Consider the following 12,369-nt stretch of genomic DNA (forward strand, 5'->3'; position numbering starts at 1 on the left):
TGAACAACATCCCCACGTTTGGTGGATACGTTTGAATAGAGTACGGCTTGGCCTATAACCTCAGCTATACATAGCAAAGGCATACGTATGATATTCAGCGGTCAACAATGACTGTTTTCTTTCACAGTTTACAGAGTACAAATGGTCTTGTTGAAATTTCCGCTCCCGATGAACGGACAATAAAGAAAACGTTTGGACCAGAAACTGCGCAATGCTTCGTCGTCATCGTTGGTACCCGTAGGTGGCTTGTTGGGGGCTGAGAGCAACAAGTACCAGTACTTTGAGGCATCTCATGAAGTGCTACTAGGCTCCTAGGTGCAGTTGAGAATGGCGCCAAGGGCTTACCGAGATGGGCAGGTAAATATCGATCGATACCAAGCGAGGAATTAGGCTAAAGATACAGAAAATGAATAGTTAAAGAGCATGTCTAAAATGGTATAAAGTGAACAAGTTATTTTGTCTCTCACGCAAGTAATATCAAGTTTTCTGCAGCCCCAAGAGACCCCTATCAACCCATCTCTACGCCATCCAACAGCTCCAGTAACAACAACAACAACAACAACAACATGCGTGAAAGAGGCCAGTTAGGCTCTCTGGTGCCATCGTTTCTGATGCTGACGTCCATTGGCAACTTAGCGTCCGTTGGTCCAAGAGCCAGCCCATGGGCCGTTGCGCGGGTGATGGCCAATATTGGCCCCGGGCACTTCGGAGACAAAAGCATGGAATACCCCCGCTACGTAATTAACGAAGGCCAAGGAAATTACAATTAACCTCAGATGTCATCTTTTGTTGATGTTCCGTTATAATGGATGGCGGAAGCAGCCAAGATCGCCCGAAAGACTGGTAATGAGATGGGATGGAAACGTTCAGATATGGCTGCCCGCTGCAGAAGCTTGTTGTTTGGGTTTGGTCCAGTGGTTGGCCGGGGGCCTGTAGGAAGTTGGCAGCGTAGATAGGTCCCGCCTGAGCAGGATGCAGCAGGGACAGCGCCAAAATAGGCGACACAAGTACCTGTACTTGTCCCATGGCTGTCTCAAGAGCGCCCACCCACTGGATCGGATCTCTTTCATCACAAGCTTTGGGTCGAGCTAAACTGGCGTGTGTGTGTGCGACGCCGTTTCCAAGGTTTCTTTACTTTGCCTTTACTCTAGCTGTATAGCGTGTACATCGCTTCTTTGGTTTCTCTTTTACCTCCTTTGTATATTCCTCTTACCTTTGCAGTTGCAAATTCGCCCACCTATATATCTTTTTCAATTCTTACCGTACGTCTTGTTGTTTGGATAGACCCCTTATACATAAAGGTCCTTCGTCGCTGCCGCAGCCGAACATCGTCACCATCACACATGTGGTCCCAAAGACTGGTCTAGATCTTCCACTTCGATTCTCTCTCCTCCCTCCTCCCGCTACGCCTCGACCTCGATATTCATAACCGCAATGGACGCCGATATCTTTGCCCGGAGTGGCGGAATAGGAGGCGACACGAGCGACCGGCCTGGATTCTATAAACCCGTTGGTATTGGCTTGGCTGTTGGCTCTGGTTGCTTCATTGGTGTCTCCTTTGTCCTCAAGAAGTTCGGTCTTTTGCGCGCCAACGAGAAATACAATGAAGTCGCTGGTGAAGGCTACGGATACCTCAAGAACTTTTGGTGGTGGACGGGCATGATTCTTATGATCATTGGCGAGATTCTCAACTTTGTCGCATACGCCTTTACCGATGCAATCCTCGTCACTCCCCTGGGCGCCCTATCCGTCGTCATTGCAGCTATCTTGTCGAGTATCTTTCTTAAAGAACGCCTCAGTCTGGTTGGAAAGGTTGGCTGCTTCCTTTGCATTGTCGGCTCGGTCGTTATTGTTATGAATGCGCCCCATTCCTCCTCTGTTAGCGATATCCAGCAGATGCAAGGTTATTTTATAACACCAGGCTTTCTCACCTATGCCGGCATCATTCTGGTCGGTTCTGCCGTCACTGCAATTTGGGTTGCTCCGAAATACGGAAACAAGAATATGCTCGTCTACATCTCAATCTGCAGTTGGATTGGTGGGTTGAGTGTCGCATCAACCCAGGGATTGGGTGCTGCCATCATTGCGTGGATTGGAGGCAAACCTCAATACAAGGAGTGGTTCTTGTGGGTTTTGTTTGTTTTCGTCATCGGAACACTGTTGACCGAGATTATTTTTCTCAACGTGCGAACTCTCGGTACCCCTTCATCTCCTTTGCTAACTTGTAGTAGAAAGCGCTCAACATTTATAATGCGGCTCTTGTTACCCCAACATACTACGTCTACTTTACGAGTACTACAATTATTACATCAGCAATTCTCTACCAAGGTTTCAAGGGCTCTGTCCAGTCCATTGTCACCGTGGTTTTAGGTTTCCTGACAATTTGTTCGGGAGTTGTCTTGCTACAGATATCAAAATCCGCAAAGGATGTGCCTGATTCTGCTGTCTTCAATGGTGATCTCGATCAGATCCAAACTATTGTCGAGCAAGAGCAGCCAGAGACCGATCCCAAAGCTGATGCCATCCGTGGAACAGCTGCCATTGTGCGACAAATGTCTCAGCGAAGACTTAGAATGGAAGCCGAGGAGCTCAAGCGACTGCACGAGGAAAAGATGATGATGGAGACCATGGACCCTATCCGTGAGGATGGATCACAGCCAGAGTGGGAATGGGATGGACTGAGAAGGAGACGAACAATGACTTTCCGAACCGGAACGATGAGCAGCTCAAGAGCTGGATCCGTAACATCTCCTCCGCCGCAGGTACCCCCGATCTCTCCCCGATTTGCCGTAAGGCCGAGCAGTCCCAGACAGCACCCACCGCTGGGCATGTCCCAATTCCCGCCGATCGATGACGATGACGATAACGATAACGATGGCAATAACCGCCAGGAGACGAACACCCTCTTTTCTAGTATCGCTGGAACGATTAGGGGTCGAGCTCGAGGCTTCACCAATTTCTCTGGGCGACACGCAAATGACGATCACGAAGACGATAAGCCCCGTCCTCGGAGCCCGCTGCACCCCGTACCTCTAACAGAGATCGCCGTCCCCCGGGACAAGGCCGACGAAGAACATGCCGCTTACTACGGGCAAACTCGCGAACATACATTTAACGGTCAGGACACTGAGTACCGAGGGGCGTCGTTCCGCAGTGGAAACAGCCTAGCTCCACCGACGCCTCCGCCTCATGGACAGCCACCGGATATCACAAGGCGTCAGTTTTCATTCCACAACGTTTTCCGGCGACCAAACTCATCGTCTAGATCAACATCGCATGTCGAGGACCCAACGGAGGAAGAGCAGGCCGGACTCGTCAAAGACGATAGCCGACCCGGACCAGCCTATCACTAGGGACCAATCCGATGGGTAAAATGGGCATTGGGTGTGTAGGATTTTGAGTACTAGGGGAAAATATGCATATGCACGGCGTTGTTGGTTTTTGTTCTTGTTTCTTTTGGGATGCGGGTTTGGTTATGCTGCTGGATTGGTCAAGAGCATTCGATTGCATAGTGCTTGTATAAGGTCGTCGCTCTTGGGTAGAGAGAGAGAGAGAGTATAGACATGTCTTGCAGGGAGCACGAGCTTGATGACTGACTGACTGACTACCTGTATATACAAAACTGCTGTGGGGCATGAAGGCTGAGTTAGTGGAGGATAGGAACACGACATGATGAATAAAGATCAAGTGTACTAGGATTAAGAAAGATGATGATGTTCAAGAGTTGGGGGGTCTTCTGTCTTGTGTAACTCCCAGAAAGGTGCACGGATACGAATACAGATACGGCAACGGTAAGGTAGCATTGCCTAGTGATATCATGACATGACACTTCCCATGATGGAAATCGATAACTGTTAGCCTATTTCACCCCGCAATTCTCGACCAGCCTCTTTAAATGCTCAGTCCCGCCGCCTGTTTCTCGAACTTTCCAAGAGACACGCGCTTAGAAATCCAATCACAGGCAGGCTTTTCCTCCTCTTGGGTTGCTTGAATCAGGGTCCTTTCCGTGTAAAACAATAACACAGGTTGTACCTACTTAATTTTATTTCGTTGCGGGGTGTCATTGTAGCTCACCAGTTGTCATTCAATCTCTCATTCTCTCCATCTGTCGCATTGCAGCACAGCGCACTGAAACTGCGTGTTTCCTCCATTACTTGTCGCCATCGAAAGTCTTGTCTAATCATTCATTCCTGCAGTGCGGCTATTGTTTATCTCTACCCCAGTCCCAGACATCAGTTCCTTGATTCAACCGAAACACACCCAAGCGAGTACTGCCTTGAAATCATTTACCGAATCCCGATCAGCTATCTATCTACCTATCTACGGACACGGGACACATCTTACTGCGGCTGACCGCATACACGCACAGCCCACCATGTCAAGGTCGCTTCAACTTAAAGATGAGGGGAACAAATGTTTCATGGCCGGCGATTATGTCGGTGCCGAAGCACTTTACTCTAAAGCGTGAGCTCGTCCCATACACATATATATCGTATCTATAGATTGGCGCAGTTTAGAGAGAAACAGGGTGATTCTAACAGTTGTTCACCCACAAATAGCATCATCGCAGACGCCAGGAACCCGGCTCTTTACACCAACCGCGCCATGGCCCGTCTCAAGCTAAATTACTGGGACTCAGTCGTTACTGACTGCGAAGCTTGCCTCCAGCTCACACCCGATAACATGAAAGCTCGCTATTATCTTGCCGAAGCACAGCTAGCTCTTCGCGATTATGACGCTTCTCTAGAAAGCGCACTGCACGCGCATAAGCTGTGCGCCGCCACCAACGACCGATCACTCGCTGCGGTCACGAGTCTTGTTTTGCGCTGCAAGAAGGAGCGCTGGGACGATCGCGAGAAGAAGCGCATGCGCCAAGCAAAGGATCTCGAAAGGGAGGTGCTGGATATGTTGACCAGAGAAAAAGAGGCGGCGCTCGCGGAGACAGAGGACGGCATGGAGAAGCAGGAGATTGAGGAGGAGACTCAAGCCAAGATCGAGAGGATGGAAAACATCTTTGAAATAGCAAGGGCGGACGCTGAGAAGAAGAGAGAGATTCCGGACTGGGCGATTGACGATATCAGCTTTGGCTTCATGATTGATCCAGTTGTGGTAAGGCTTGCCAATAAACCCTGGAATCAACATCGCTAACATGAGTATCACTAGACAAAAACCGGAAAGTCGTATGAGCGTTCATCCATCATGGAGCATCTCCGACGGCATCCAAGCGACCCTCTCACCCGCGAACCGCTTACCACCTCGGAGTTGCGGCCGAATCTGGCATTGAGGCAAGCCTGCGAGGAGTTCTTGGAGAACAATGGCTGGGCTGCCGATTGGTAGGACGACGATGTAGTCATGTACGGTCTCGATTGAAGGAGTAGATGCTAGAGCAAGTCCTGCGCCTCAGGTAAGTTTATGACAAGCCCATTCTAAACAGCATACGAGTATCACAAGACTAATCATGGCAAAAATGAAGCAGAAAAGCGACGGAGGCTGAGGACTGCACAAGCGGACGGACCGACAATACGACGGCCTCTTTATTCGTCATACATAGTGTGTTTGGAGTATTGGCGTCAATTGCTTATTTTGCGAGCGGATTATGTGGCATAGCTCGGCGTCTTGAAATCTTTTAGTTCAGTTACAATCAAGGCATTATGATCATATCTAACATTTGTCAGTATTTGATGATCCAGTCAGTCACTGCGTGGTAGAATACCACATCACGCAACATTACACACATGGCTCATGCACTTTTATTTCATAATCACAATTCTGTCAATAGTTTGTTTCCATGAATCAATCATATTTATAACTACCCTGGATTATTCTAGCCCGTTGCCCATCCATCACATATCCGTCACATATACCTGGCGGATATATATGGTATCAAGATGTTTCGCCTCCTGTTTGTTCCTCAAATCGTCCAACCTACTCTCATGTACATAGTGTCAAAATAAAACAAAGCTTGCCTCCTAAACGCCCCAAACGCAATCGCTGTCCCGCAGCGTGTCTAATATGCCGTGTCGTCTAAAAAGGAAAGGGGTATGTCATCGGCGTGTGCTGTATCGTGTATCGTGCGTCGTACAGTCTAGGGTATAGTACAGTGTTGTTTTCCACCACCTCCACCACCTCCTCGTGTTACACTTGGCTCTTACAACTCAACCAAGCGCACCACTAACTTCTCCTTGGGGCGAAGAGTAAAGGTTGGTCCAGCGACTGCAACCTCCTTGAATTCGTCCCCAAAGGGCTTGTGGATCTCGAACTTGTGTACGATTTCTACCAGCATCACTTTCATCTCCATGACGGAAAGCTGCTTGCCAATGCACATTCGCGGGCCGTTGTGAAACGTCTCGAATGCGTACGCACTTGCTGCATCGCCCTTGAGGCCATTCCAGCGATCAGGATTGAAAACCTGAGCGTCAGAACCCCAGACGGAAGGGTGAGTGTTCATGACGGCGGGCGAGAGCTGGACGACTGTTCCCTTGGGGATGATGACTCCCTCAATTTCGACATCCTCAGTTGCCTGGCGAGGTGCCATTGCGACTGCGCAGTAGAGTCGGAGAACTTCGCGCACAAAGTTGTGCAGGTATGGAAGCTTGTCGATGTCGTTGAAGGATATCATGGGACAAGTGTCATCCAGGATCTTGATCTCATCCCTCAGGCGCTGCTGGCAGTCGGGTCGGCGCGAGAGTTCGTGGATGGCCCAGGTGATTGAGCAGGCAGTGGTGTCATGTCCAAGAACCAAGAGGTTCAAGACATACTCAACAAGGCTCTCATCGTTCCAATCAGCATCGTTGTGCTCCAGCAAACACTGAAGAGCATCTTGGTTGTTGATGAAACCTTTTTCACCCAGATTGCGACGAATGTTGATAAGGCACAGGATAAACTCCCGGACCATGGTGCAGCTCTTGGAGAACTCGACACATTCTGCGATTGGGATGAATTGGCGGATCGGAACCAGGGAGTTGAGATAATTGACGATGTGGCCGAGTGCGGATGGCTGCATCATGGTGGTGAAGGTCTCAAATAGGGGTGACTCGTTGGATTCGAGATGGTTGAGATCAAGGCCAAATGTTTCGAGGCCAATGACATCAAGAACTGTCTTCCAAACGTTGGTCTCGATTTCGACGTTACCATTCTTATCATGACGTTGAGACAAAACCCGCACCAGCTGCTCCGCCTTGCCTTGGACGGTAGGGTAGAATTCCCTGAGGCGCGGAGCTGAGAATGGCTGGCTGATGGCTGCTCGGCGAAGCTTGTGAAGATTGCCTTCGACGAACGGGAGTCCATCACCGATGATCTCGTGTGCAAATTGTCTGGCGAAGGCGGGCTTTACGAAGAAGGCGCTCTTGGTCTGGAGAACCTGCTTGTATGCTCCGATGGTGTTGACGAAGAGAGTCTCGCTGTTGGCAAAGTTCAGGTATCGGATAAAGGGCGCACCTGGATGGTCTCGGGACCACTGGCAGAAGAGCTCAGGAAACCAAGGGACCTGAAGGAACTTTGCGGCCTGGCCGAAGAAGAAGGCATTGTCGGTTGGTCCAGGGAGATGTCGCAGAGGTGATAGATAGAAGGGGTAGACGAAGATGTTGAAGGTGATGGCACTAAAGCCAAGAAGACACAAGATGAAAATTCCCATCAAAAGAGAAGGCATCAGGGTAGCCACGGCGGAGAGAAAAGGGACCAGCATTTTGGCGGTTGTGTAGGAGTTTTCAAGGTGTGGTCGTCAAGATATGCGTCAAGATAAGTGGCCAAAAATCGCAATGATGTTGTTGTCAAAATCAGAGGTTCGTTCAGCTGCAAAATATCTGTAGGTATGACGAGGCAGAGGAACAAGTTGGAGGGGCATAGAAGGGTTTATAAACCAGATATCTTGTTGTTCTCATAGTCGATGCCCTGGCACTGCCAGCCAGGTGACTGACACTGCATCAAAGCCGACGGGCATATTGCATCAACGTTCAAGGCGATCAAGCCTACTGTTCAGTGGGGGCTCCCGCTGGTTACATTGCTCTTGGAAATCAAGACTGGCATTCAGTCGGGCATTTTGCATGTGGCACAGGATAATGATGTTCTTGGGCAGAACAGATAGATGTTCGTTGGGGGCCAATTGGGACCATGACGCATCTTATATGGTTATCTCGCAATCAGGCTGATGGACATCTGGTCACCACTGCGGCAGAGCTGTAATGTCACCTCAGTCTTGGGGTCCCCAAGGTTGTGGCCATTCGGCGACTACTTGAAATCGAGTATCGATCCTCGGAATGATGCTGTAAATATCCCTTCTAGGTTTCTGCAGCTGGCCGGCGGTGCATTTAGCCAACACCCCTTTTATCAAGCTTGGCCTGTTGGCGGAACATGTTCTGCACTTGAAGATAATCACTGAGCCAAGACCTGCTGTCATTGGTGAAGATAATTAATTATTACAGGCATTCTCAAGGATCTTTGGCGTCCAAAACACGAGCTACAAATGCTTGGTCAAGTGGTAGTATTATCGGTAATTGAGCATGAAGTTCTGGCTTCTAAGAGTATCTACAGAAATATCCTCAGCCTCGCAGTTCGTTTCAACAACATCGTTCCGCAACGTAACTCGGGGCAAGTTGCCTCACCTACTTTATCTCTCGAATAGATTTGATTAGCAGCCTCTTACCGACTTTTCGCCTTCGTCCAGGTTCTTTTTGTTGTTACACTTTAGGTTCCATCAATTGAAGCATGCCATCCGTAATTGACACTGCATGTCCCCGAGTTATAGAGACCTGACTGTCGGTCAACTGAGAATACATGGATTAGCAATATTGGAAGAGAAATCTTTAATGCTCATTTTACATATTATGGATGAGAGTTGAGGTCAAATACCCGTGTCATGTGATTGTTCCTTTGAACATGTCCTCTCATGAACAACACGCGACTGAACATATACATTGGGCATTGACCAACACATCTTGTCTTATTCTGTACATCAATTATTTATCTAGAACATCGAACAAGATCACAATTCAAGCCGGTCTGCTGTTGTGATTGCGATATCTTGTGCCACCTTGAGAGGTGTAAACCTATGTGCGACTACATACTGTACAACACGATGCAGCATGCAAGGCTGAGTTGGTATCCGAATGTACCACAACGATATGCATAACACTAAACAGAGATTTCTGAAATAAGAAAAATGCTATGTATATACCTATTCTGTATTGTCGGAATATGTTCAATATCACTGTTTGATTGACCATAAACGCGACACAAGTATGTGTTTCTGGGGTTCATCTCTACCAAATCATGGAAAACAAAAGAAAAGTCATTCGAACAAAGGAAAAGTCGTTATCATCATCGTCATCGCATCTCACTCGGGTATCATCCACATGAAGCACTTTCAAACCCCGGCCCAACGCCTTTAACCAAGACCAAATATCCCAAAGACAGATAGATGGTTCCTTTACGCATACTCCAGCCACTCGACTATCTTATCGATAGCTTGCTTCCCTTCCCAGATGGGTAGAATTGGCCACACGTGAATCATGCCCTCTCCATACACCAGCTCGACCTTGGTGCCTTCGTCTTTGGCCATATCGACCATCCTCCTGGTGTCTGGCGTGAGGAGATCTAGCTCCGCTGCAAAGACCAGCATGGGCGGCAATCTTAGATCTCCGTAGATGGGGCTCACGTTGGGGTGCTGCGTGTCCATTTCGGGACAAATAAGCCTCGTGATTTCAGCAATGCCTGGTACGTCAAGCCACGGATCTCTGAGAGCAGCGTTATGCAGGTCAGGATTGACAAGGCTGGAATCAGTGCATGGTGTGATGGGCACTAGGCGTTGGGCAGTCTGACGACCGGCCCGCTTTGCGTTTTGAGTGAGGACAAGAGACATGGTGGCTCCAGCTGAATCGCCCACAACCCAGAAAGGCGTCTGGTCTGGGGCAGAGGCGAGTTCATCGTAGAGTGGCTGCACGGACTCGTACATTTTCATGAGGGACGTCTCTGGGCCAAGAGGATACAGGGGCACTGTAACGGTGGCATTCAGACGGCGGGCAAGCTGTGCCACGATCTCCCAATGCTGCGGGGTGATGTCAAAGACGAAACCGCCGCCATGGAGATAGAGAATGCGGCCACGGGTAGGCGTCTCTGTTTTGGGAGAGATTATGTAAACGAGGTAGTCAGCGTAGCGACCCTTTCGCTTGTAGTCCTCGACAGCGAACTCCTTGTAGATGTGCTTGGGCGGGACTCGCTCAGGACGCTGGCGCTCTTTGGCGATGCGGTTGTTGATGCCCTCTGCGGAAGACCATGTACTCTTGAACCACCACCAGATAATCCAGCTGAGGATGCGGGCTTTGAGAGTGGGCATGATGGGTTGGCTGGCTGGCTGGTTGCTTGCTACGTGTGCTGCGCTGTACTGTAGCTGTAGCTGCACGGACGGGGTATGTAGTAGTGAGTGAATGGTCAAGATTAAAGTGGTTTATTGTTCTGTATGGATAGGGCATGTAGAGATTGATTCTATGGTGACTATTGGGTATCCATCCATGATATGTGGTGTTTTTTGTGTGGAGGGGAATATTGGGTCATTCATTAGGTACTGTTAGCTACTCCTCTCCTCTGCGCTGTATGAATAAGGAGGGGTTGGTCTTCACCGCTATAGACATGGCTTGGTTGTTGAGGAGTACCCAGTAACTCAACGAATGCTGTAAAGAGAAGGTAGCACGAACCTGATAACTATACTGTAAAACGGCAATCACCTAGTTATACAGAGTAGGTACTGGTAGCATACTCTAGACTTTATGTCAGTCAGTATAAGTGCCATTCTTATTTGTGTCTTGAAGAGTCCTATCCAGGGTAACCTGGTATCTGGACAGACAACACTAGCCGAGGCAGACCAACCCGACACCACCATCATGACTATGACTGATGATGATAGGTACAGTACAGGATAGATAAATAGTATATCCAATAACTGCTCCCTTATGGCATTAAAAGATGTAAGATTGCTATAGTCTAGTTGTTATCGTAGAATATTAAACCACCAACTCACTAGCAAATCTAGTATTGATTCGCCAATCCCGACCACCCTCTGCCACTGATCATCCCGTCTGTTCTCCTCGCTTACATGGTTGCAGTTTCATGATTTATCTGATCATGTTCGCAGTTCAGTCTGACCTGTCACAAGGGTTCCCTTTGACCCGAGAGCTCGGAGACGCGGGTTTTGAGGATGGAACAGCACCTGAGTCTTTGTCTTGTCGCCGATGAAGCGGACGACAATTAAATAATTAATGAACATCGCACTCATTGCTATCATCGCGATGCCCAGAGAGAGACCCAAGGTTGAAAACAGGGTTGGACTCTCCACTAGTCTTGTCTGGGAGCGATCTCCAACAGCTGAATCAAGAGTTTGCCCATCCATCATGTTTGATGTTGCATGGTAGATATGCATGGGAAAGTCTAGGCGTGGAAGGAATATCGCGTAAAATGGCCATTATTTGCTTTTCCCTCAGGGTTCAATGAATAGGTGCGTGAGACGGATGAAAGGATCATGATCCAGTACCTACTTGTACCTGTAGTTGCCAGGCTGCCTACCGAAATCAACTGTAATTGAGAATTCATTGTGATAGTTGTATCGGTTGGTTGTCTATACAAGGATTATTAACCTCTTGGCTTAACCACTTATTAACATAATAACCGCCAGCCATCAATATCGTCAACTGCTTCATCCAATCAGAGAATATACTCACACCCAACTATAACTCACTTTTTACTGCCACCTCCGCATTTTCAACTCAAACTAGTGCAGCCTCTGTTTCTTTTAATAAGAGATTGACTTGTGCATACACACAGTCGAAAACTGTTGGTTGCACTCTCTCGTTAAACACGTGCACACCATCCTTGACTACCTAGGTACCTCTTCCTTGCAGGTACTAGACTAAGGAACACTGACCTCCAATGATAACCCTGCTATTAACATTACGTTTGCAGATTCTCCGGGTGTTACCGGCCACTTTCACTTCGCTTGCTAGGCTTGCCTCTAGATCGAATCGAAATAATACTGCTCGTTCGGCTTTGGAGGACTCCCCGCAAAAAAACCTTCGACGTCAGTGACCGACTAGACTACTAAGTTACCCCCAGATTATCACTATCGCTCCATGTCACTGTCACTCCTTGCTTCTTCCCACAACTACCAACTACTACCTACCTACGATACAAGACGATTCAATATACACAATCAAAAAGAATTACTTCAAACTGGGACCAGATCCCTTTCATTACCTCAGTACTGTGAATAATCAACACCGACGTACTCCGATCAAAGCTCGACCCGACTCGGACCGTCGCTCGGCTACTACTCTACTCTTCTCAACTCGACACTACATCAACACACGACACAGCAACCGATAA

The 12,369-nt window shown here is 48.5% G+C and overlaps 4 protein-coding genes across 4 annotated transcripts; 2 read left to right on the plus strand and 2 right to left on the minus strand.

Moving 5' to 3' along the window:
• Positions 1-1,434: 1,434 nt before the first annotated feature.
• On the plus strand, positions 1,435-3,697 carry FGSG_09673 (uncharacterized protein; the record flags this gene model as incomplete). Its single annotated transcript, XM_011329731.1, has 2 exons — positions 1,435-2,184; positions 2,232-3,697. 2 exons carry the CDS (start codon positions 1,435-1,437, stop codon positions 3,351-3,353), a joined length of 1,872 nt encoding a protein of 623 aa, XP_011328033.1. The 3' UTR covers positions 3,354-3,697.
• A 678-nt stretch (positions 3,698-4,375) lies between these two features.
• FGSG_09672 (uncharacterized protein) lies at positions 4,376-5,660 on the plus strand (the record flags this gene model as incomplete). The annotated part of the gene is made up of 4 exons (XM_011329732.1): positions 4,376-4,464; positions 4,503-5,109; positions 5,164-5,404; positions 5,474-5,660. 3 exons carry the CDS (start codon positions 4,376-4,378, stop codon positions 5,335-5,337), a joined length of 870 nt encoding a protein of 289 aa, XP_011328034.1. The 3' UTR covers positions 5,338-5,404; positions 5,474-5,660.
• A 309-nt stretch (positions 5,661-5,969) lies between these two features.
• On the minus strand, positions 5,970-7,684 carry FGSG_09671 (uncharacterized protein; the record flags this gene model as incomplete). Its single annotated transcript, XM_011329733.1, has 2 exons — positions 5,970-6,024; positions 6,153-7,684. The coding sequence occupies 2 exons, from the start codon at positions 7,682-7,684 to the stop codon at positions 5,970-5,972; spliced, it is 1,587 nt and encodes a 528-aa protein (XP_011328035.1).
• Positions 7,685-9,424: 1,740 nt separating this feature from the next.
• FGSG_09670 (uncharacterized protein) lies at positions 9,425-10,330 on the minus strand (the record flags this gene model as incomplete). Its single annotated transcript, XM_011329734.1, has 1 exon — positions 9,425-10,330. The coding sequence occupies one exon, from the start codon at positions 10,328-10,330 to the stop codon at positions 9,425-9,427; it is 906 nt and encodes a 301-aa protein (XP_011328036.1).
• Positions 10,331-12,369: the final 2,039 nt, after the last annotated feature.

The sequence above is a fragment of the Fusarium graminearum genome, chromosome 4, assembly GCF_000240135.3.
Source record: "Fusarium graminearum PH-1 chromosome 4, whole genome shotgun sequence".
NCBI classification, from domain to species: Eukaryota; Fungi; Ascomycota; class Sordariomycetes; order Hypocreales; family Nectriaceae; genus Fusarium; species Fusarium graminearum.